This window comes from Salvelinus alpinus, chromosome 1 (genome assembly GCF_045679555.1).
Source record: "Salvelinus alpinus chromosome 1, SLU_Salpinus.1, whole genome shotgun sequence".
Lineage (NCBI taxonomy): Eukaryota > Metazoa > Chordata > Actinopteri > Salmoniformes > Salmonidae > Salvelinus > Salvelinus alpinus.
The window spans coordinates 15635354-15655066 of record NC_092086.1 but is presented as its reverse complement, the minus strand read 5'-3'; the positions used below and the strand labels follow the sequence as shown (position 1 = coordinate 15655066).

The 19713-nt window shown below is 48.4% G+C and overlaps 1 protein-coding gene across 1 annotated transcript; it reads left to right on the top strand.

Moving 5' to 3' along the window:
- The first annotated feature begins 8 nt into the window (after window positions 1–8).
- On the top strand, window positions 9–19039 carry LOC139570556 (conserved oligomeric Golgi complex subunit 1-like). The gene is made up of 13 exons (XM_071392520.1): window positions 9–399; window positions 812–922; window positions 1248–1381; window positions 2433–2614; window positions 3311–3487; window positions 4178–4334; window positions 4474–4684; window positions 7881–8253; window positions 13100–13584; window positions 14175–14321; window positions 15425–15586; window positions 16172–16296; window positions 18868–19039. Exons 1-13 carry the CDS (start codon window positions 91–93, stop codon window positions 19022–19024), a joined length of 2730 nt encoding a protein of 909 aa, XP_071248621.1. The 5' UTR covers window positions 9–90; the 3' UTR covers window positions 19025–19039.
- Window positions 19040–19713: the final 674 nt, after the last annotated feature.

Below are 19713 nucleotides of genomic sequence, written 5' to 3'. Positions count from 1 at the left end.
GCATTGTTTACGTGGAAGTGAGTTTCGCTCCGTCTTCCGGGTTGTAGATCCTTCAGGTTGGCACTTCGCTTACTGTGAAGCTCAGCTGCGATGGCCGTGGTTCCTGCTCAATCTCTCCGGGTTTCGGATATCCGAGATCCGACGGTTCTGTTCGAGCGGTACAACACCGAGGAGATACGCGGCATCGAGCGGAATGTCCGCGGAGAGATCGAGCACAAGAAGGAGGAACTTCGTCAGATGGTGGGCGAACGGTACCGCGATTTGATCGACGCCGCCGACACCATCGGAGAGATGCGTCAGTGTTCGGAGAGCGTAGTTACGTCCATCCAGGACATGCACCGCTATTGCCACAAGCTGAAACAGGGGAAAAGTGTTCCCCAAAGCAACAGCAAAGAAGAGGTATATGGCTCCATTGTGAAGCTAGCGAGCTAACGTTACATGGTGGTGGCTAACTAGTTCTGTTGATTTAGGTAGCAAACTGTTCTGCAGAATACCATTCCCGGATCCCTTCTGGACAGTTTATGATGTGTGATTAGACCCCGACAGGTTCCACCCATTGTGAGATGAATGGTATATGTCAATGATGGGTATATCTGTGTGGGTTTCAATATCTACACCTTATGTCTGTCTGATTGTCTCTCTGCCTGTCCCTTTACTTATGTATGTAATGTAGCCTATCTTAGGCCAGCTCTCCCATCAAGTCCCAGGAGAAGTTCTACACCATGGCCTCTCAGATCAATCACTGTGTTATCCCTGTGATTCTCTCTGTCTGTATGTGTTTATAAACTCTCTCTCTCTCTCTCCACACCAGGTCCAGAGGCAGTCCCAGGAGAAGTTCTACACCATGGCCTCTCAGATCAAGCTGCTGCTGGAGATCCCAGAGAGGATCTGGAGTTCCATGGAGGCCTCTCAGTACCTGCAGGCAAAGACACTTATTACTAAGACAGTGGACTGTTAGCATTTCCCATAGGAAGACATGGCATACTTAGCCGTTGTTGCTAATACTATCTGGGCATGGCCAATGATCGATGATGTATGTAAACCCACATCATAGGGCATGGCTAATGCTAATGAGCTAACTCTTGGTTTAATGGACACTCCTGACCAGCCAACCAATATTTAATTTCAGAATTGGTTAAAATTAGGTTAAGGTCAGTTTTATAGTTTGGGTAGTCGGGCTGTCAATGGGATGCTAGTCAGAAAAGCCCTTATAGCCTCTCCCTGGTTTACCACCCTCTTTGCTGCAGGCCACCCAGCTCTACCTGCTCTGCTGCCACCTGCACAGACAGCTCCACCTGGAGGCTGGAGGACCACAGTACAGCCCCGTCCTCGCTCGCTTCCCCATCCTGGTCAGGCAGGTGGCTGCTGCTGGACACTTCAGGTGAATGTCATCGTGATGTAATTTTGGATGAGGGAGACGATTATCAAATCTGGATTTTCTTTGAAATTGAAGAGCCTACCGAGCAGGGCTAGGAGCACCACATAAAATTTAGGAGCACCACATAAAATTTAGGAGCACCACATAAAATTTAGGAGCACCACATTAAATTTAGGAGCACCACATTAAATTTAGGAGCACCACATTAAATTTAGGAGCACCACATTGAATTTAGGAGCAACACATTAAATTAAGGAGCACCAGAAAATATGTTTTAAATTGATTCAGACACAGCCTATATTGGTCCTATATAAATTCTATGTATTTCTGAATGTTGAGTCCTAGACACCAATATGTAACACTGTAAAGACAGTTTATTATAAAATATAAAATATTGATACGAATACCCGTCATTGAAATTAAAGTCATTTTTTTTTAATATTACGTTTCTACATTGTGTAAAAGCACTATTTTCCTATTGAGATGCATTAATGAAAATGGTCCACTGTCTCTTTAAAAACATCAGGTTTGTGATGATGACAAGCAAGAGATCTGTCATTCATTCATTGCTGCTTTGACCATTGATCTCCTGAAGAAGCTGTCCCTCTCTTTCTGTGCCCCAAATGTTTGGAGACACTGGTGAAGTTACCAGGTTGTTAGCTAGCTTGCCAATGAGGCAACGTGACTGAACAAAGTGTAAACGAATGGTTAATGATGCGCAAGTAGTTTTAGATCGGCCCACGACATGGTTATGAATGTAAAATGGCATCCGCTATAGGAAGATACAAATATTGCCCTGGTAATATGGTCAGATCTTTTGACCTGGTTGGGCTAGAACCAAGATGTTTTCACTGTAGTAATGGGTCAGATATTTTGACCTGGTTGGGCTAGAAACAAGAGGTTTTCACTGTAGTAATGGTGCCACCATGACCCTAATGAATCTTAACTTTCTTCTGGGAAATTATTTTCCTAGTTGCGCAGTGCTCCTAAAATCCTGCTGAGCTAAAACAAAAAAAGACTACATCTCTCTCTCTCTCTTCTACCCCTCTCCCAGGTCCACCATTTTGCTGGACAGTAAGTCAGTCCTGCGTGGTCGGGCGGTGTCCGACCAAGCCATCGCTGAGGCCCTAGTGTCCACCATGCTCCTAGAGGACAGCTCTCCACGTCAGGCTCTGGCTGACTTCCTGCTGGCTAGGAAGGCCTCTATCCAACAGCTACTCAACCAGCCACAACATGGTACTAGTATATACCACTGTACCACAATACAATACCACACATACTTCCTACACAATACAACACAATACAACATCCAACACAATACAATACACAACATCCAACACAATACACAACACAATACAACATCCAACACAATACAATACAACACAATACAACATACAATACAATACCACACATACTTCCTACACAATACAACGCAATGCACAACATCCAACACAACACAATACAACATCCAACACAATACACAACACAATACAACATCCAACACAATACAATACACAACACAATACACTACACAACATCCTACACAATATACAATAAAACACAACATCCTACACAATATACAATACAACACAACATCCAACACAACACAATACACTACACAACATCCTACACAATATACAATACAACACAACATCCTACACAATACAACACAATATACATCTCACCTTACGTAACACAAGACAATCTCCATACAGCTAGTCAACAGGCGACGCCCCAACATGTTGTTAAACCAAACCACAATACAACATATTACAGCCTTGACACTTCTACTCAAAGTCAACATGCCATGTTATCACACTTCCATCATGCTTGGATTGTTTGGGAAAACCATTTCATTTCCTCCTCTCTGTTCAGTGGACTGGTGTTTTGATGTGTGGTTCAGGTTGACAGCCGTGTCTGTGTGTGTCCCAGGTGCTGGTATTAAGGCCCAGGTGTGTAGCCTGGTAGAGCTGCTGGTGACCACTCTGTACCAGGCCTACGCTGTCTTCTACGTCGCCCCAGAAGGGAGTCCTCGGCTGGGGGACGGAGGGCTGAGCTCCGGCCTCCTCTTCACCACTCTGGAGAACGTCACCTCCACCACACCTACAGGTACATTACCTACGATACCTTGCAAGAAATGGGTGAAGAAGAAAAAGTACTTTTGATTTATTTACTTTTTATTTAACCTTTATTTAACCTTTATTTAACCTTTATTTAACCTTTATTTAACCTTTATTTAACCTTTATTTATCCTTTATTTAACTAGGCAAGTCAGTTAAGATCAAATTCTTATTTACAATGATGGTCTAACTTACGATCTGGAGCCCCTAACTTTGATAAGATGATATAAGCGTGTTATATACGATTGTATAAGCAACATGGTAACAGCTCTACCTTGACCTTTTTGATTGGCCGGGTAGAATTTTCGCCTTGTTACATACACCTATCCAATCCTCTCTGAGGGATATTGACTTTCGACAATGGAGGATTTAAATACCAATTATAAACCGAGGAGTTTGGTTCCTGGATGCTGATGGTCTGAGACAGTGTTTCAGATGTGTGTATATCCAACAATATACCATGGGTATATTGTAAAGATACAAAAAAGATTTGTTTACTGTTAGATGTTTGTTGGTAACCAGTTTATAATAGCATTAAGGCACCTCGGGGGTTTGTGGTATATGGCCAATACACCACACCCCTGTAGGCCTTATTGCTTAATTATAGAACTGTTGGCATCTCTGTGGTAATCTGTCCTTCCGGTCTCACCTGTGTCCCCTGTTGTCCCCTGTTGTCCAGGTAAAGGGAGGCGTATCCTTCAGGAGGAGGTGAGTACAGGAAGCTGGTTCAAGTACCTCCCTTCCTCCATCGCTGAGTTCCAGCCCGCCCTCAGAACCCTGGCTCAGCCAATCAAGAGAGAGCAGCTCAGAGACACCCTACAGCAGTGGATCAACACGTAAGACATCATCCAATCAATGACCTTTACTTTGCATATAGAAACAGCTGCTATATTTCAGCCAATCAATACCCTTTATTTTGCAAATAGAAACAGCAGTCTGGTTAGGGTTGTTATCATGTTGTTTTATTTCTCCCAGCTGTAAGGAAGACATCTGTAATGGTGTCAGCAGTCTGCTGGTCTATGTGAACAGTCTGAAGGGCCTAGCCTCCATCAGAGATGCTGTGTGGGACCTCCTCTCCACTGACTCCATCAGTCAACACTGGAGCTTCATCTGCCAGCGGCTGTTAGAGCGCCCCCTAGCGCTGTGGGAGGACTTCCTACAGCAGCTCTTCCTACAACGCCTGCAGGTAACTAGCTAATCTCCCGTTTCCAGGACACAGATTAAAGTTAGTCTTAATCTAGGCTTAGATTAATGAGACCCAGGCCTTGTCCCCAGGCTTTGATTGTGGACGCTTGGAAGGAAGTGTGTGGTGCACGACATCAGTCCTGGAGGAAGTAGCACCTTCTATGGAGAGTCTCTGTTGACCAGGCTTTAGTCCTGGAGGAAGTAGCACCTTATATGGAGAGTCTCTGTTGACCAGGCTTTAGTCCTGGAGGAAGTAGCACGTTCTATGGAGAATCTCTGTTGACCAGGCTTTAGTCCTGGAGGAAGTAGCACCTTCTATGAAGAATCTCTGTTGACCAGGCTTTAGTCCTGGAGGAAGTAACACCTTCTATGGAGAATCTCTGTTGACCAGGCTTTAGTCCTGGAGGAAGTAACACCTTCTATGGAGAATCTCTGTTGACCAGGCATTAGTCCTGGAGGAAGTAACACCTTCTATGGAGAATCTCTGTTGACCAGGCTTTAGTCCTGGAGGAAGTAGCACCTTCTATGGAGAATCTCTGTTGACCAGGCTTTAGTCCTGGAGGAAGTAGCACCTTCTATGGAGAATCTCTGTTGACCAGGCTTTAGTCCTGGAGGAAGTAGCACCTTCTATGGAGAATCTCTGTTGACCAGGCTTTAGTCCTGGAGGAAGTAGCACCTTCTATGAAGAATCTCTGTTGACCAGGCTTTAGTCCTGGAGGAAGTAGCACCTTATATGGAGAATCTCTGTTGACCAGGCTTTAGTCCTGGAGGAAGTAACACCTTCTATGGAGAATCTCTGTTGACCAGGGTTTAGTCCTGGAGGAAGTAGCACCTTCTATGGAGAATCTCTGTTGACCAGACATTAGTCCTGGAGGAAGTAGCACCTTCTATGGAGAATCTCTGTTGACCAGACATTAGTCCTGGAGGAAGTAGCACCTTCTATGGAGAATCTCTGTTGACCAGGCTTTAGTCCTGGAGGAAGTAACACCTTCTATGGAGAATCTCTGTTGACCAGGCTTTAGTCCTGGAGGAAGTAACACCTTCTATGGAGAGTCTCTGTTGACCAGGCGTTTCAGTCCAGGACTAATCTGTGTCCGTGGTATAAAATAGAAAGGAGCGCTGACAGTTGAGCTGTTGTTGTTAATATTATTCTCTTGTCGTGTGTATTATATACACTCTGCTGCTCTCAGTACATTGAGCTGTTGTTGTTAATGTGTATTCTATACAGCCTGCTCCTCTCAGTACATTGAACTGTTGTTGTTAATGTGTATTCTATACAGCCTGCTCCTCTCAGTACATTGAGCTGTTGTTGTTAATGTGTATTCTATACAGCCTGCTCCTCATTACATTGAGCTGTTGTTGTTAATGTGTATTCTATACAGCCTGCTCCTCATTACATTGAACTGTTGTTGTTAATGTGTATTCTATACAGCCTGCTCCTCATTACATTGAGCTGTTGTTGTTAATGTGTATTCTATACAGCCTGCTCCTCTCAGTACATTGAGCTGTTGTTGTTAATGTGTATTCTATACAGCCTGCTCCTCATTACATTGAGCTGTTGTTGTTAATGTGTATTCTATACAGCCTGCTCGTCATTACATTGAACTGTTGTTGTTAATGTGTATTCTATACAGCCTGCTCCTCATTACATTGAGCTGTTGTTGTTAATGTGTATTCTATACAGCCTGCTCCTCTCAGTACATTGAGCTGTTGTTGTTAATGTGTATTCTATACAGCCTGCTCCTCATTACATTGAGCTGTTGTTGTTAATGTGTATTCTATACACTCTGCTCCTCTCAGTACATTGAGCTGTTGTTGTTAATATTATTCTCTTGTCGTGTCTATTCTATACACTCTGCTGCTCTCAGTACATTGAACTGTTGTTGTTAATGTGTATTCTATACAGCCTGCTGCTCTCAGTACATTGAGCTGTTGTTGTTAATGTGTATTCTATACAGCCTGCTCCTCATTACATTGAGCTGTTATTGTTAATGTGTATTCTATACAGCCTGCTCCTCTCAGTACATTGAGCTGTTGTTGTTAATGTGTATTCTATACAGCCTGCTCCTCTCAGTACATTGAGCTGTTGTTGTTAATGTGTATTCTATACAGCCTGCTCCTCATTACATTGAGCTGTTGTTGTTAATGTGTATTCTATACAGCCTGCTCCTCTCAGTACATTGAACTGTTGTTGTTAATGTGTATTCTATACAGCCTGCTCCTCATTACATTGAGCTGTTGTTGTTAATGTGTATTCTATACAGCCTGCTCCTCTCAGTACATTGAGCTGTTGTTGTTAATGTGTATTCTATACAGCCTGCTCCTCATTACATTGAGCTGTTGTTGTTAATGTGTATTCTATACAGCCTGCTCCTCATTACATTGAGCTGTTGTTGTTAATGTGTATTCTATACAGCCTGCTCCTCATTACATTGAGCTGTTATTGTTAATGTGTATTCTATACAGCCTGCTCCTCATTACATTGAACTGTTGTTGTTAATGTGTATTCTATACAGCCTGCTCCTCATTACATTGAGCTGTTGTTGTTAATGTGTATTCTATACAGCCTGCTCCTCATTACATTGAGCTGTTGTTGTTAATGTGTATTCTATACAGCCTGCTCCTCATTACATTGAGCTGTTGTTGTTAATGTGTATTCTATACAGCCTGCTCCTCTCAGTACATTGAGCTGTTGTTGTTAATGTGTATTCTATACAGCCTGCTCCTCTCAGTACATTGAGCTGTTGTTGTTAATATTATTCTCTTGTCGTGTGTATTCTATACAGCCTGCTCCTCTCAGTACATTGAACTGTTGTTGTTAATGTGTATTCTATACACCCTGCTCCTCTCAGTACATTGAGCTGTTCCCATTCAGACAGTGTGGAACCTTTTAGAAACAGGACAACAGGTTTAACCTGCTGATTTAACTAGCTAGTAGCTACAGCTGACTTCTGTCTTCTAGCTATCTAGTAAACTAATTCTCCTCTCCAGAATACTTCTAATCTGCCCACTGTATCTGTCGGTTTCCTCTCCCTCTGTCTCTCTCTCCTTTCCTGTCACTCTCTCATCTTCTTTTCTACACCCACCCCCCTCTTCCATCTTCCTCCCTCTTTTCTATCTCTCCCCTTCTCTCTATCTTCCGCTCCCTTAATTCTCCCGTTCTCCATCTCCCCCTCTTCTTCCATTCTCTCCCCCAGGCGATCACCCAGGAGGGTACAGAGACTATCTCCACCAGCTGCAGACAGCTCCTCTCCTCTGCCCTTCGAGATCTAGAGGGCCAGCCCACCCCTCCAGGCCCCGGTCCACCAGGCTCCAGCCCTCCCCTCCCCAGCCGAGGGGCTCTCTACGAGGCAGACGTGGCCTCCTTCCTGTGGTCCGAGGCCCAGGGGGACCTACTGAGCGACGCGGCCTGGGTCAGTGTATCCCAACGGGGGCCACAGCACCGGAGCGGCCTGGCCATGAAGACTCAGGCCCTGACACCCTGTGTCCAGATCTTCTGTTCATCACTGGATGCTGCTCTCAGAGACAGACTGGATGACCTGCAGCACTACCTGCCCTCTGATAACACAGGTAGGGAGACAGACTGGATGACCTGCAGCACTACCTGCCCTCTGATAACACAGGTAGGGAGACAGATGGATGACCTGCAGCACTACCTGCCCTCTGATAACACAGGTAGGGAGACAGATGGATTACCTGCAGCACTACCTGCCCTCTGATAACACAGGTAGGGAGACAGATGGATTACCTGCAGCACTACCTGCCCTCTGATAACACAGGTAGGGAGACAGATGGATTACCTGCCCTCTGATAACACAGGTAGGGAGACAGATGGATGACCTGTCCTCTGATAACACAGGTAGGGAGACAGATGGATGACCTGCCCTCTGATAACACAGGTAGGGAGACAGATGGATGACCTGTCCTCTGATAACACAGGTAGGGAGACAGATGGATGACCTGTCCTCTGATAACACAGGTAGGGAGACAGATGGATGACCTGTCCTCTGATAACACAGGTAGGGAGACAGATGGATGACCTGTCCTCTGATAACACAGGTAGGGAGACAGATGGATGACCTGTCCTCTGATAACACAGGTAGGGAGACAGATGGATTACCTGTCCTCTGATAACACAGGTAGGGAGACAGATGGATGACCTGTCCTCTGATAACACAGGTAGGGAGACAGATGGATGACCTGCAGCACTACCTGCCCTCTGATAACACAGGTAGGGAGACAGATGGATTACCTGCAGCACTACCTGCCCTCTGATAACACAGGTAGGGAGACAGATGGATTACATGTCCTCTGATAACACAGGTAGGGAGACAGATGGATGACCTGTCCTCTGATAACACAGGTAGGGAGACAGATGGATGACCTGTCCTCTGATAACACAGGTAGGGAGACAGATGGATGACCTGTCCTCTGATAACACAGGTAGGGAGACAGATGGATTACCTGTCCTCTGATAACACAGGTAGGGAGACAGATGGATGACCTGTCCTCTGATAACACAGGTAGGGAGACAGATGGATGACCTGTCCTCTGATAACACAGGTAGGGAGACAGATGGATGACCTGTCCTCTGATAACACAGGTAGGGAGACAGATGGATGACCTGCCCTCTGATAACACAGGTAGGGAGACAGATGGATGACCTGCCCTCTGATAACACAGGTAGGGAGACAGATGGATGACCTGTCCTCTGATAACACAGGTAGGGAGACAGATGGATTACCTGCAGCACTACCTGCCCTCTGATAACACAGGTAGGGAGACAGATGGATTACCTGTCCTCTGATAACACAGGTAGGGAGACAGATGGATGACCTGTCCTCTGATAACACAGGTAGGGAGACAGATGGATGACCTGTCCTCTGATAACACAGGTAGGGAGACAGATGGATGACCTGTCCTCTGATAACACAGGTAGGGAGACAGATGGATGACCTGCCCTCTGATAACACAGGTAGGGAGACAGATGGATGACCTGCCCTCTGATAACACAGGTAGGGAGACAGATGGATTACCTGTCCTCTGATAACACAGGTAGGGAGACAGATGGATGACCTGCCCTCTGATAACACAGGTAGGGAGACAGATGGATGACCTGCCCTCTGATAACACAGGTAGGGAGACAGATGGATTACCTGTCCTCTGATAACACAGGTAGGGAGACAGATGGATGACCTGCCCTCTGATAACACAGGTAGGAAGACAGATGGATGACCTGCCCTCTGATAACACAGGTAGGGAGACAGATGGATGACCTGTCCTCTGATAACACAGGTAGGGAGACAGATGGATGACCTGTCCTCTGATAACACAGGTAGGGAGACAGATGGATGACATGTCCTCTGATAACACAGGTAGGGAGACAGATGGATGACCTGTCCTCTGATAATAGGTAGGGAGACAGATGGATTACCTGTCCTCTGATAACACAGGTAGGGAGACAGATGGATGACCTGTCCTCTGATAACACAGGTAGGGAGACAGATGGATGACCTGTCCTCTGATAACACAGGTAGGGAGACAGATGGATGACCTGTCCTCTGATAACACAGGTAGGGAGACAGATGGATTACCTGTCCTCTGATAACACAGGTAGGGAGACAGATGGATGACCTGTCCTCTGATAACACAGGTAGGGAGACAGATGGATGACCTGTCCTCTGATAACACAGGTAGGGAGACGGATGGATGACCTGTCCTCTGATAACACAGGTAGGGAGACAGATGGATGACCTGCCCTCTGATAACACAGGTAGGGAGACAGATGGATGACCTGCAGCACTACCTGCCCTCTGATAACACAGGTAGGGAGACAGATGGATTACATGTCCTCTGATAACACAGGTAGGGAGACAGATGGATGACCTGTCCTCTGATAACACAGGTAGGGAGACAGATGCATGACCTGTCCTCTGATAACACAGGTAGGGAGACAGATGGATGACCTGTCCTCTGATAACACAGGTAGGGAGACAGATGGATTACATGTCCTCTGATAACACAGGTAGGGAGACAGATGGATTACCTGTCCTCTGATAACACAGGTAGGGAGACAGATGGATGACCTGTCCTCTGATAACACAGGTAGGGAGACAGATGCATGACCTGTCCTCTGATAACACAGGTAGGGAGACAGATGGATGACCTGTCCTCTGATAACACAGGTAGGGAGACAGATGGATTACCTGCAGCACTACCTGCCCTCTGATAACACAGGTAGGGAGACAGATGGATGACCTGTCCTCTGATAACACAGGTAGGGAGACAGATGGATGACCTGTCCTCTGATAACACAGGTAGGGAGACAGATGGATTACATGTCCTCTGATAACACAGGTAGGGAGACAGATGGATTACCTGCCCTCTGATAACACAGGTAGGGAGACAGATGGATGACCTGTCCTCTGATAACACAGGTAGGGAGACAGATGGATTACATGTCCTCTGATAACACAGGTAGGGAGACAGATGGATGACCTGCCCTCTGATAACACAGGTAGGGAGACAGATGGATTACCTGCCCTCTGATAACACAGGTAGGGAGACAGATGGATTACCTGTCCTCTGATAACACAGGTAGGGAGACAGATGGACTACCTGTCCTCTGATAACACAGGTAGGGAGACAGATGGATGACCTGTCCTCTGATAACACAGGTAGGGAGGCAGATGGATGACCTGCAGCACTACCTGCCCTCTGATAACACAGGTAGGGAGACAGACTGGATGACCTGTCCTCTGATAACACAGGTAGGGAGACAGATGGATTACCTGTCCTCTGATAACACAGGTAGGGAGACAGATGGATGACCTGTCCTCTGATAACACAGGTAGGGAGACAGATGGATGACCTGTCCTCTGATAACACAGGTAGGGAGACAGATGGATGACCTGTCCTCTGATAACACAGGTAGGGAGATAGATGGATATTGGACTTTATTTCTACAGGAGGTCCCATTCAGATATTGTCCCAGGGAGACCTGGCCTAATGATAATGTAATGTGAACTAAGGTGAACTACTTAACATGAAGTCATCAATATCGACTGCATCTCAAACTCTCTTCTCATTATAGTGGACTCCTTTTGACCAGAGGTTCTCCTCCACTCTACCTCCTCCCCCACCTCCTTCATCTCCACCTCCCCCTATACCACCTCCTTCTCCCCCTCCTCTACCACCTCCATCTCCCCTCTACTACCTCCAACTCTACCTCCTCCTCCACCTCCCCCTCTACTACCTCCTCCTCCACCTCCCCCTCTACTACCTCCTCCACCTCCCCCTCTACCACCTCCTCCACCTCCCCCTCTACCACCTCCTCCACCTCCCCCTCTACCACCTCCTCCACCTCCTCCACCTCCCCCTCTACCACCTCCTCCACCTCCCCCTCTACCACCTCCTCTTCCTTCTCCCCCTACCCAACCTTCTCCTCCTCTCCCTCGACCTCCTTCTCCCCCTCCTCTACCATCTCCTCCCCCTCTACCACCTCCTCCATCTCCTCCTCCACCTCCTCCATCTCCTCCTCCTCCATCTCCTCCTCCACCTCCTCCATCTCCTCCTCCTCTACCACCTCCTCCATCTCCTCCTCCACCTCCATCTCTACCTCCCCCTCTACCACCTCCTCCATCTCCCCCTCTACCACCTCCTCCATCTCCTCCCCCTTTACCACCTCCTCCACCTCCCCCTCTACCACCTCCTCCACCTCCCCCTCTACCACCTCCTCCACCTCCCCCTCTACCACCTCCTCTTCCTTCTCCCCCTACCCAACCTTCTCCTCATCTCCCTCTACCTCCTTCTCCCCCTCCCCAACCTCCTCCTTCTCTCCCTGTACCTCCTTCTCACCCTCCTCTACCACCTCCTCCATCTCCTCCCCCTCTACCACCTCCTCCATCTCCTCCTCCATCTCCTCCCCCTCTACCACCTCCATCTCCTCCTCCACCTCCTCCATCTCCTCCTCCTCTACCACCTCCTCCATCTCCTCCTCCACCTCCATCTCTACCTCCCCCTCTACCACCTCCTCCATCTCCACCTCCCCCTCTACCACCTCCTCCATCTCCTCCTCCACCTCCTCCATCTCCTCCTCCTCTACCACCTCCTCCATCTCCTCCTCCACCTCCATCTCTACCTCCCCCTCTACCACCTCCTCCATCTCCACCTCCTCCATCTCCCCCTCTACCTCATCCTCCTCCCCCTCTACCACCTCCATCTCCTCCTCCACCTCCCCCTCTATCTCCTCCTCCTCCTCCCCCTCTACCACCTCCTCCATCTCCACCTCCCCCGCCCCTCTACCACCTCCTCCATCTCCACCTCCCCCCTACCACCTCCTCCACCTCCCCCTCTACTACCACCTCCTCCATTTCCTCCCCCTCTACCTCTTCCTTCTCCTCCTCTTCATCCACAGATCCCCAGGTCCCCTCAGTCTCCTTCGCTATAGGCCTAGGCTCTGGGTCCAGTTCTGGTTCCGGTACCGTCTCATCATTCGACCGGTTCACAGACGCCGTGGCGGTAGAGGAGACCCTACGTGAACGCTGTCTGGCATGCGTACGTGACATCATCACCTGCGTGCGCTCTAAACTGGGGGCGGCCTCACCTGTTGGCTCCTCCCCCAGCCCAGCCCGTCTCAGCTCGGTGCTCTTCATGGCCCGCCTCTGTCAGTCCCTCAGCAAGCTCTGCCCCAACCTCAGGCAGTGCATCCTGGGTAAACAGGGCGGTGCTGCAGCTGACCCTGTTACCAAGGGAACACCCCGCCAAAGCAGGAAATTGGGGAAGGCGGCTGCCAAGGCGACAGAGGTTAGCCCCGCCCAGGCCAAGTGGGCGTGTCTGAAAGAGGAGCTTCTGGTTGTCAGTATGGAAGCATATCGGATATGGAGCTCCGCCCTCTCTAAGGTGAGGGGGATACATGGAGGGATAGTTCACCACTAAATCAACGTTTGTCAGACATTTTCTGGGGCTGTTTAAACATCTCAGAGTTGGAGTGCAGCTCTAGGATCAGTTTAGCCTTTTAGATTAAAATTAATTACATGGACAGGGGGGACCTGATCCTAGACCAGCTCTATGACTGAATACTGGTCCTTTTAGATTACATGGACAGGGGGGACCTGATCCTAGACCAGCTCTATGACTGAATACTGGTCCTTTTAGATTACATGGACAGGGGGGACCTGATCCTAGATCAGCTCTATGACTGAATACTGGTCCTTTTAGATTACATGGACAGGGGGACCTGATCCTAGACCAGCTCTATGACTGAATACTGGTCCTTTTAGATTACATGGACAGGGGAACCTGATCCTAGACCAGCACTTTGGGAGGCTTGATACAGACAGAGTTTTGTGGTCTCAGAATATCAGACAAACCTCCAACAATCAGTTTGAAATGAAATCACAACCCAGTCTATTTAGGCCGAGCCATCCTTCCTTTGTTGTCATGTCCTTTATTACCTTACCCCCCGGTCTCTCTCTCTCTCTCTCTCCAAGGCGCTGGTGGGTCGGTTTGCGACCTCGCTGCACGCAGAGTCCGCCGGGGCTATCCTAGCAAACGCCACCAACTGGGAGGAGCTAGAGATCCAGGAAGAGGCGGAGTCAGGGAGCAGCGTCACCTCCAAGATCAGACTTCCTGTCCAGGTAAGAGTGATGTTATGACATCATCGCTCAGCTCAGCAGGACCTGACCAGTAGTGTCTCACAGACAGGAGAAAGGACCAGCAGGACATGACCAGTAGTGTCTCACAGACAGGAGAAAGGACCAGCAGGACATGACCAGTAGTGTCTCACAGACAGGAGAAAGGACCAGCAGGACATGACCAGTAGTGTCTCAGACAGGAGAAAGGACCAGCAGGACATGACCAGTAGTGTCTCACAGACAGGAGAAAGGACCAGCAGGACATGACCAGTAGTGTCTCAGACAGGAGAAAGGACCAGCAGGACATGACCAGTAGTGTCTCACAGACAGGAGAAAGGACCAGCAGGACATGACCAGTAGTATCTCACAGACAGGAGAAAGGACCAGCAGGACATGACCAGTAGTGTCTCAGACAGGAGAAAGGACCAGCAGGACATGACCAGTAGTGTCTCACAGACAGGAGAAAGGACCAGCAGGACATGACCAGTAGTATCTCACAGACAGGAGAAAGGACCAGCAGGACATGACCAGTAGTGTCTCAGACAGGAGAAAGGACCAGCAGGACATGACCAGTAGTGTCTCAGACAGGAGAAAGGACCAGCAGGACATGACCAGTAGTGTCTCACAGACAGGAGAAAGGACCAGCAGGACATGACCAGTAGTGTCTCAGACAGGAGAAAGGACCAGCAGGACATGACCAGTAGTGTCTCACAGACAGGAGAAAGGACCAGCAGGACATGACCAGTAGTGTCTCACAGACAGGAGAAAGGACCAGCAGGACATGACCAGTAGTGTCTCAGACAGGAGAAAGGATTTTCAAATATAAAATTAACACTGAGATGCTACAATATTATCTCTCTGGTCTCTCACTGTCTCCCTCTCTGTCTCCCTCCCTCTCTCTGTCTCTCTCTCTCTGTCTCCCTCTCTCTGTCTCCCTCTCTCTGTCCCTCTCTCTCGCTCCCCCCCTCCTCTCTCTCTCTCCTCCCTCTCTCTCGCTCCCCCCTCCTCTCTCTCACCTCCTCCCCCCCTCCTCCCTCTCTCGCTCCCCCCTCCTCTCTCTCACCTCCCTCTCTCTCGCTCCCCCCTCCCTCACTCTCCCTCCATAGCCGTCGTGGTTTGTCCAGTCTCTGCTGTTCCACCTGTGTCTGGAGGTGAATGGTGTAGGGGGTCATGCTGTGCCCCGCCCCACCCTACAGGAGTTACTACAAGGCTGCATGGACCTGGTGCTGCACCAGTACCAGAGCCTTATACACAGAGCGCAGGACAAGGTAACACAGACACACAGCACAGGACAAGGTAACACACAGGGCTGACACTGTAATCATATAGCACACCTGGACAATGAAATGAGTTGTCATCCTAAAGACATGAACATCTCTCTCTCTCTCTCTCTCTCTCTCTCTCTCTCTCTCTCTCTCTCTCTCTCTCTCTCTCTCTCTCTCTCTCTCTCTCTCTCTCTCTCTCTCTCTCTCTCTCTCTCTGTATATCTCTCTCTCTCTCTCTCTGTATCTCTCTCTCTCTCTCTCTCTCTCTGTATCTCTCTCTCTCTCTCTCTCTCTCTGTATCTCTCTCTCTCTCTCTCTGTATCTCTCTCTCTCTCTCTCTCTCTGTATCTCTCTCTCTCTCTCTCTCCCCTCTCTCTCTCTCTCTCCCCTCTCTGTATCTCTCTCTCTCTCTCTGTATCTCTCTCTCTCTCCCCTCTCTCCCCCCTCTCTCTCTCTCTCTCCCCTCTCTCTCTCTCTCTCTCTTCCTCTCTCTCTCTCTCTTCCTCTCTCTCTCTCTCTCTCTCTCCCCCTCTCTCTCCCCCCTCTCTCTCTCTCTCTCTCTCTGTCTCCCCCTCTCTCTCCCCCCAGGACTGTCCGTTCCCTATGACTCAGAACAGGTCTCTACAGCTGTTATTTGACCTGAGATATCTCACTGCTACCCTGGGTACCAGACTAGAGGATGGCAGGGGCTTCCGCTCTCACCAAGACCCCAGGTACACACACCTGGTCTCTGTCTGTTACAGGGTTCAGTAACACACCTGGTCTCTGTCTGTTACAGGGTCCAGTAACACACCTGGTCTCTGTCTGTTACAGGGTCCAGTAACACACCTGGTCTCTGTCTGTTACAGGGTCCAGTAACACACCTGGTCTCTGTCTGTTACAGGGTCCAGTAACACACCTGGTCTCTCTGTCTGTTACAGGGTCCAGTAACACACCTGGTCTCTCTGTCTGTTACAGGGTCCAGTAACACACCTGGTCTCTCTGTCTGTTACAGGGTCCAGTAACACACCTGGTCTCTCTGTCTGTTACAGGGTCCAGTAACACACCTGGTCTCTGTCTGTTACAGGGTCCAGTAACACACCTGGTCGCTCTGTGTGTTACAGGGTTCAGTAACACACCTGGTCTCTGTCTGTTACAGGGTTCAGTAACACACCTGGTCTCTGTCTGTTACAGGGTCCAGTAACACACCTGGTCTCTCTGTATGTTACAGGGTCCAGTAACACACCTGGTCTCTCTGTATGTTACAGGGTCCAGTAACACACCTGGTCTCTCTGTATGTTACAGGGTCCAGTAACACACCTGGTCTCTCTGTATGTTACAGGGTCCAGTAACTTCCTGGTCTCTCTGTGTGTTACAGGGTCCAGTAACACACCTGGTCTCTCTGTGTGTTACAGGGTCCAGTAACATCCTGGTCTCTCTGTATGTTACAGGGTCCAGTAACACACCTGGTCTCTCTGTATGTTACAGGGTCCAGTAACATCCCGGTCTCTCTGTATGTTACAGGGTCCAGTAACATCCTGGTCTCTCTGTGTGTTACAGGGTCCAGTAACACACCTGGTCTCTCTGTGTGTTACAGGGTCCAGTAACATCCTGGTCTCTCTGTATGTTACAGGGTCCAGTAACACACCTGGTCTCTCTGTATGTTACAGGGTCCAGTAACACACCTGGTCTCTCTGTGTGTTACAGGGTCCAGTAACACACCTGGTCTCTCTGTATGGTACAGGGTCCAGTAACATCCTGGTCTCTCTGTATGTTACAGGGTCCAGTAACACACCTGGTCTCTCTGTATGTTACAGGGTCCAGTAACACACCTGGTCTCTCTGTGTGTTACAGGGTCCAGTAACACACCTGGTATCTCTGTCTGTTACAGGGTCCAGTAACACACCTGGTCTCTCTGTATGTTACAGGGTCCAGTAACACACCTGGTCTCTCTGTGTGTTACAGGGTCCAGTAACACACCTGGTCTCTCTGTATGGTACAGGGTCCAGTAACATCCTGGTCTCTCTGTATGTTACAGGGTCCAGTAACACACCTGGTCTCTCTGTATGTTACAGGGTCCAGTAACACACCTGGTCTCTCTGTGTGTTACAGGGTCCAGTAACACACCTGGTATCTCTGTCTGTTACAGGGTCCAGTAACACACCTGGTCTCTCTGTGTGTTACAGGGTCCAGTAACATCCTGGTCTCTCTGTATGTTACAGGGTCCAGTAACCCCCTGGTCTCTCTGTCTGTTACAGGGTCCAGTAACACACCTGGTCTCTCTGTGTGTTACAGGGTCCAGTAACCCCCTGGTCTCTCTGTATGTTACAGGGTCCAGTAACATCCCGGTCTCTCTGTATGTTACAGGGTCCAGTAACATCCTGGTCTCTCTGTATGTTACAGGGTCCAGTAACCCCCTGGTCTCTCTGTATGTTACAGGGTTCAGTAACATCCTGGTCTCTCTGTATGTTACAGGGTCCAGTAACATCCTGGTCTCTCTGTATGTTACAGGGTCCAGTAACATCCTGGTCTCTCTGTATGTTACAGGGTCCAGTAACATCCTGGTCTCTCTGTATGTTACAGGGTCCAGTAACATCCTGGTCTCTCTGTATGTTACAGGGTTCAGTAACATCCTGGTCTCTCTGTATGTTACAGGGTCCAGTAACATCCTGGTCTCTCTGTATGTTACAGGGTCCAGTAACATCCCGGTCTCTCTGTATGTTACAGGGTCCAGTAACCCCCTGGTCTCTCTGTATGTTACAGGGTTCAGTAACATCCTGGTCTCTCTGTATGTTACAGGGTCCAGTAACATCCTGGTCTCTCTGTATGTTACAGGGTTAAGTAACATCCCGGTCTCTCTGTATGTTACAGGGTCCAGTAACATCCTGGTCTCTCTGTATGTTACAGGGTTATGTAACATCCTGGTCTCTCTGTATGTTACAGGGTCCAGTAACATCCTGGTCTCTCTGTATGTTACAGGGTCCAGTAACATCCTGGTCTCTCTGTGTGTTACAGGGTCCAGTAACACACCTGGTCTCTCTGTATGTTACAGGGTCCAGTAACATCCCGGTCTCTCTGTATGTTACAGGGTCCAGTAACACACCTGGTCTCTCTGTATGTTACAGGGTCCAGTAACATCCTGGTCTCTCTGTATGTTACAGGGTCCAGTAACATCCTGGTCTCTCTGTATGTTACAGGGTCCAGTAACATCCTGGTCTCTCTGTATGTTACAGGGTCCAGTAACATCCTGGTCTCTCTGTATGTTACAGGGTCCAGTAACATCCTGGTCTCTCTGTATGTTACAGGGTCCAGCAGATGTGTGATTCGCTGGAGAGCTACATTGACCCCTTTGACCTGGATGTGTTCATGCCGCCATTCAACAGCAACCTCAACCGCCTATCACAGAGGAGTTCGGTACGAATGGCCCCGCCCCCTGACGCTACTAACTTGATTGGAGACTAAAATAAATCATGATAGTCAGTGTAGAGTAGGGTTATCCTGGGTTATCCCGGGTTATCCTGGGTTATCCTGGGTTATCCTGGGTTATCCACTGTGTATTGATCGTTCGGTAACTTTGGTCACAATTTGTAGCTCTGAGAGGTGCTGTTGGCGATTCATATGTTGTGTTAACGTTGTGATACTTTATGTGGTGTGTTTATATTGTACGATTGTGGTGTTTTGGTTGCGTTAACATTGTTGTGCTAACATTGTGATAATGTTCTAATAACATTGTAAACAGGGAATTTCCAGGTCAACAAAAAAACCGAGAGAAATAGTTGATAGTAACAGAGAAAATGTCCAACTTGGCCTTCTCTGAGAAGGCAGTTCTATCATAATGACACGGCACCAAATGTTCTGTAAACACCAGCTGAGAAGCTCGTAGGATTACAGAACAACGTTGTCAGCTGATACAGATCACAGTGTTACAGAATACAACAACAATCCTCCAGTCTGACGCCAAGTCACTATCATCAGATATGAGAACGATTCATAACATACAGCATGGAGTCTAGTGACCATCAACTCACATCCTGTACGACCACAACACTGGAGGTCATGGAGTCTAGTGACCATCAACTCACATCCTGTATAACCACAACACTGGGAGTCATGAAGTCTAGTGACCATCAACTCACATCCTGTACATACAC